This window comes from Mugil cephalus, chromosome 12 (genome assembly GCF_022458985.1).
Source record: "Mugil cephalus isolate CIBA_MC_2020 chromosome 12, CIBA_Mcephalus_1.1, whole genome shotgun sequence".
Taxonomy (NCBI): Eukaryota; Metazoa; Chordata; class Actinopteri; order Mugiliformes; family Mugilidae; genus Mugil; species Mugil cephalus.
In genome coordinates, this window is record NC_061781.1 from 24,597,708 (window position 1) to 24,604,265 (window position 6,558).

Consider the following 6,558-nt stretch of genomic DNA (forward strand, 5'->3'; position numbering starts at 1 on the left):
TTTCATGGTAACCAAAAAAAGGAAACTTTATTGAAAAATTTACACTGGGGAAGAAAAGGGGAAAAAGGTTATAACTCATAAAGTTATAAACCAAAATGAGATGGAGACCCCCGCCAAAAGGAACAAAAGAGGGAAACACAGGGCCAGCCACGCAATGGGCCGTCGCACCCTGTGCTTCCCCCACTAATTAAAAGAAAGGTATAACCTAAAACAAAAACGCCAAACAGGACTACCGGTGGTCTCCAACTCAAACTAAAATAAGAAAACCAAGGGTTAACTTTGCTGAAAGACAGCAAACCTTCCCCTGCTGCCCCAGAATGAGAGAGAGAGAGCTGGGCCCTCTCTTCCTCCTTTTTATCCCCTACTTGATTGGAAATGCCTACCTCTCTCAGAGAGAGAGGAGAAACAGCAGCATTCAACACTCCAGGTGTGGAGCTACCTGGCCACACATAACAACAGTCATCCAGTTACCAATCAGACTCAGAACTCAAGACTAAAACTCAGAGTGGCACAGAGCAGAAATAATGAACACTATAACATTTTACATTTTACAGTCAGATCTGTGAGGCTCTTACAGTCTTTGATCTGGTTCACATGGTTTTCAGCATAACCATAGCATTTTGGCATAAGAACACAGTTTGTTGAAGTCCATCATCCAAAATCCACTGTGGCATAAATAATCAGTTTATTAAATATCTACTTGTCGTCTTCATAAAGGGCCCTATTGTGTAGGCATCTGGAGAGCCACACTTGACTGAACTCTCTTGGGGGGACACACACACACACACTAAGTGAGGGCATTTGGTATCAGTTCAACGTCTGGCCTGGATTAAGACTGAAGGGAGGAGGGGAGGGGGGGTCCTGCCTCCTGGATGCAGATCTTTACCCCACGAGAACAATCAATGCAGCAAGTTTAGCGTTAGAAACAAATGGCTCAACTAGATGAACTAAAGATTCATTATTCTAAACATGATATTGGAGTAAAAAAAAAAAAAAAAAAAAAAAAAAACATATGATACAGTTTGGATTGATCAATCTAATACATATCAAAGGATAAATACTGTGTCGTCTCTTGGTTTGTAGGGTCTGGAATCAAGAAAATACAGAACTACACATTCTGAATCTTAAACCATTAAGATCAGAATTATTTTTTCTTGGACCAAGTACCTCAAGTGCCAAGAAAGATAAAAACATAGGCAGCGATGCAACTGATGGTCACACAAGCTAAGGTCCAACTTTGCAGCAGGATCCCCAAGGAAGATACGAGTCTCTGCGATGCAGCTCAACCAGGGGAACCTCCTGCCATTCTGATAGAACTCCCTGCTCTCCTCCGATGTACTCGTACACTCTGTGGGCTGAAGCAGAGCTCTGTTACCACACAGCTCTATTACGCACAAGCATGCAAACATTGTGGAAGCCAGGATTTAATCTGTTGCAAAAACTCGCACCTCTGACCTAGATGGTGATGTGCAGTTTTCATATGCTGCCAGTTAGATGAGAGCGATTAATTGCATTTGCACCCCGTGTAAGTATCTACTGCTCTCTAGTGGTGCATGAGATTTATTCTCTAAAATGAGTCTGTCAGCTGGATGGAGAGGCATTTTTTTTTCAGGATGCTCTAGTTTAGAATCAGAGTCAGCTTCATTGGCCAAATACGTACAAGGAATCTGACTCATTGGTACAAAACAAAGTATAAAAATAAAAACATAAACTAGAGGTCTTTTTCAGTTCACGAACCCCAAACTGATTGACAGATTCAGCAGGGACCCCCTACCTGCTATATGTGTTCTATGTTAAACTTGGCCTAGTGCTATTTATAAATTTACATTATTATCATTTTGCATTCAATATTAAGCTATTCAACTAATACACAATATTAATTTTATTTCAAACATGTGCAACAGTAGAGTTCCCCACTGCCCCGTAACGAAACATACCTGACATAAACATAGCAGCATTTCACCTGGGGACTAAATAGGCTCTCGGACCTTGTGATTGGCTCAGCAGCGGTAGGGGCGGGGCCTTCTGTGTACAGGAGGCTTAGATTGACAGGTCTCAAATAGTGTGGTGCTCTGTGTGAAATAGTGGCTGATGAGACAACTCCTGTATCACTGAATGAGTAAAGTGCTGACTGAAAGATAACGTTTTCTAAAATATGTTGGTTTCATGTTAATGTGGATTTCAAGAAATTTAAATTTGTGGGGGAAAATTGAACTACCTCTCCCCTGCAGTACCTCCCAGGACCCCCTAGGGGTCGCACACCCCCTGTTGAAGACATAAATCAGACTTTCTGACTAAAGAATGTAGAAAAAATAAAGGTCAGGAGACGATATATACAATGGACGTTAACACAATTAATGTAGAGTTATATAGCATGTTCCACAAACAACTGCAAGAGGCACAAGCGAATCGTCCATTTTTGTTTTAGTATTTTATAATATATTATTATTTTATGATCTACCTCCACCACCACCACCCGTCCCTTAGACAACAAGTGTTTACAGAAGATAAGAACAATAATATATATCTTTTGTTGCAGTTCAATAAGGAATAAAATAAAGTCATTATCCATTTAAATACTAAACAACTATTATGATGTAATTCTTTTAGTAATTCCTTTTACACTATACACATCATTTGGTAATAAATTAATTTAAGTAACAAAAAAGCCAGTTGGGAGCAGAAAGAGCCGACTCTAAAGGGAGCTGTAATTCCCATCTTCACTACTGCTCAGAGTTCATCAGCCCGGGGGAAGAAGCTGCTTTTATGGGGGGTGGTTTTGGTGTACAGCGATCTGAGGGGAGGAGTCTGAACTGATTGTGTCCGGGGTGTGAAAGGTCCTGACCCTGGACCTGTACAGGTCCTGGATGCAAGCGTACAGACAAACTAGGCCATAGCCTAAGGCCAGAGCTGGAAGGGGGACCCCAGAGACGGCTGATATTGGTCCATACCAATGACAATGATGGAAGACATCTGTAGACACTAATGAGGGGGCCTCCAGGAGACCGATCAGCCACAACATTATGACCACTGGCAGGTAAATAACATTTAAACCATCTTGTGATAGTTCAGTGTTCTATTGGGAAACTTTTGGACCTGGCATTAATTCATGTGGATTTTACTTAGACATGTAGCACCCACCTAGACCAGACCAGACCAGACCAGACCAGACCAGACCAGACCAGGTCTAGGGTGCTGCAAGTGGACAGTCAAACTAGGCAATGGTCTAGGGCCCCCAAGGGGACCCCAGAGATGGCTGATATTGGTCCATATCAATGACAATGATGGAACCCCTATGGACGCCAATGGGCGACATTCAGTCAGTAATCAGCGAAACAACTTGAAACCCCCTTAGACACTGTCTCCCTAATGGGGCCCCACAGGCGCCTCTTGCCTGGGGCACTCAGAGTGTCTTAGAACAGCCTTGGATGAAGGGACGGTCAGCAGCAATAAACGTCTCTGCAGACCTGATTGATCTGTCCCTCTCATGTCTGGGGGAGGATCCAAACCAGACCATGATGGACTTAGTCAGGACGGACCAGATTAAAATATCAGCAAGTACCAGAGAGCACATTACAGAGGAGACCGTCCACGACGCCATCTTGGATCTGATGTTTAATATTAAAGTATAATACTGGTGAGAAAGGTTGAGCTCAAGGTGAACTAAATTATTAAAGCTGGCTATTTCTGGTGTTATTTTCATAATTCCCATGACAGCTGAGACCCCCCAGAGGGAAAATGAATGAATGAATGAAACTCACCAACAGCTTGAAGCAGCTCACTGACTTGGTCCCCGGATAAGGCCGAGGTCTCTGTAAAGCACAAGCCCCGTTCACTGGCTAGAGTCTGAGCTTCCTGCAGGATGATGGGCGGGACAAACAGATTAAGGCACAATTTAAATCCAACTCTGCATATTAAATAAAATAAGAAGTGTACTCATACCTGCAGTGACACTTGTCGACTCTCGCCCAGATCTGCCTTGTTGCCCACCAGCCATATGACCGTGGAGCCTGGAACGTATTGTTTCTCGAGCTCTTTGAGCCACATCTGAGCTCTGATGAATGTTTCCTATAGTGGCACAAGAGCACATGTACAGAACAAAACACATCAAACCAATATGAAGCAGTAAAATAGGTCATTTCTGTTGTGTTCAGGTGTGTGTTTCTCTTCACCCTTTTGCTGATGTCATAGACCACGAGTGCAGCGTGGGCTCCTCTGTAGTACAGCGGGGTGATGCTGTGGTATTTCTCCTGCCCTGCAGTGTCCCATATTTCAAAGCGAAGAGTGACGTCGCTCAGATGCACCACCTGGGTCAGGTAGGCGCCTGGAGGGAGTGGGGGGGGGGCACATGGGATTATTCTGTTCTCTGACTGTAGCGGTGTAGAGTTGCAGTTAAAGTGTTTGTGTCTTTGTCTGATGTTTTTAAGTTACACATCTGAACTATTACATTTATTTACTTTAGCGTTCTAGCATTTATTTTCTTTACAGAGAATAAAATGTTTTTTTTTTTTTTTTTATTACATTTTCATTTCATATTTTCTACACCAAGTCATGACTTTATTATTAAATATTTTATTTTTTAGACCTATTAGTGCACAGGTACAGCTTTGCACCTCCCCTTTTAGGGACTCATTTGACATTCTTTGAGATTTGAGGCTTTCAAAAAAAAAATAAATAAATAAAGGCAGTCTGATGGTGCACAGTTTCACCACAAATGAGCAAAATATAACTTTTTGGTTGTATACATACAGTGAATTTAGACAATAAATATAATATTTAGAATCTATCTATTCAGTTGTTCTATTTGTGCCTGGTTGTTTCCTGCTGTCTTGTGTCGTGTCCTCTCTTTCCTTGTGTTCTGGAAGTCTTACTGGTTTGTTTCCTGTCTTTGTTTCTTCCTCATAGTTTCACCGTGTTGCTGTTTCACCTAAGAAGCACATGGGAAAAATCTAGAGTGGCTCCTTCCACTCTTAACAATATTTACCAGCTCCTCTAAAGCTCTGAAATGAATGTTATTTCTGGCTTGATTAATTTGCACAATATTTAGGGCTCCACTTAACTTCACCAAACAACAATTTGTTTTTTAAACCGATCTTTGTACAATTCAAAGAAACTAAATGCTTTCTGTTTTTATTCTGAGCTATGCTAGATAAAGATATATATATTTATATGAGTAGGGACAATAATACAGTTGACGGTGCACTACACAGTCAGGACAAAACAATACAATAAATGAATAAAGTACAGACCACAGTTCAAGTTATAAACAACACAACAGCAGTACAACAACACAACAGACAAAGATTAGGTGTCGAACTACACGTTAAATCTTTAACTTATAAGAACTTTTATTATAGTGCTATAAGTGTCATGAGACTCCTGAACTCACAGCCTACAGTAGGTGATGAACTCCTGAAGTGATCCTTGACAAATCGTAAAGCCAGGCTGGACTTTCCCACATTAGAGCTCCCCAGAAGCACCATCTTAACCCTGAGGGTCTGCACACGTCTGCCCAAAGCGCCCCTCTGCAGCTGGCCTCCTCCTCCTCCTCCTCCGTCTCCTCCTCCTCCTCCTCCTCCTCCCGGGACCCTTGGGAGAGTTTCTCCCATGGAAAGGTTTGGTTTAAAACAACTGTTATTTAAGCAGAGTTAAAGTGTCCTCTTCACTGCGCCAGCTTCACCTTGAAAATAAAAGCAAAACCAAAGTGCAGCTTTTACAGCATTGCCAGCAATGAAATTTCACTTCCCTGAACACACCCACAGCTGAGCTATAAAAAAAAAAAAAAAAACTAAGTAAATCTCACATGCACTAGAAGGACTTTACCTCAAACTGATGCCTGGAATTATAAAAACTCAATGGTTATTTTCCTGTTAGTGACACTCGGGGAGATTTGTAGTGTATGCAAACAGAAAGTGACAGAGCGAGGGGAAATTCTGATCTATTATCACTTCTCATCTCTTGGCTTAAGGACGTGCAGCTGTGCTTACTCATTCAAAGTTGCCCACAGGAGCAGAATTGTCTTAACTTCCTGCGCCGACCTCTCATGACACTGCAACGACACAGGAGGGCAGTGTGCGCACGTGTTACGACCGTTCATTTTCACCACCGTCTGCGGCAACGTGGCCGCACTCGATCCATTTTCAGAAACCACTGAGACTTTCAGGCTAAATTAATTCAGAGGGTAATATGTGTAGGAAGGTTCTCAACCATCCAGGTCTCGGTAAAAACAAAAGCAGCTAGACTTTTCCTGAAGACATTTCACCATTCGTCCAAGTCAGTTATTGTTCAGACTTCAGACCGATGGATAATCTAGGTTTTTATTTGATCCTCATGTGACTAAGGGCTATAAACAGCTCACCTGGAATTGCTGGAGATAAGAGTTTGGTTGCAAATGAAAGTTTTAGTACAAAAGAAATAAAAGACAGGTTTTTGTTTCAGTGTAGAAGCACAATAGGCCTGTGTTATTCAAACAGAAGTTATGACAAAAGGGGAAAAAGCTAATGATAAAGCACACGCATCAGCAAAGGTGTCCATGAATACACACACTTTATAGCACTA

General features: G+C 41.9%; 1 protein-coding gene across 1 annotated transcript; it reads right to left on the minus strand.

The window, feature by feature from the left end:
* On the minus strand, nucleotides 1-5,784 carry LOC125017280 (ras-related protein Rab-17-like). The gene is made up of 5 exons (XM_047600195.1): nucleotides 5,390-5,784; nucleotides 4,173-4,324; nucleotides 3,943-4,068; nucleotides 3,762-3,855; nucleotides 1-1,355 (listed from the first exon to the last, which is right to left on the minus strand). Exons 1-5 carry the CDS (start codon nucleotides 5,607-5,609, stop codon nucleotides 1,225-1,227), a joined length of 723 nt encoding a protein of 240 aa, XP_047456151.1. The 5' UTR covers nucleotides 5,610-5,784; the 3' UTR covers nucleotides 1-1,224.
* Nucleotides 5,785-6,558: the final 774 nt, after the last annotated feature.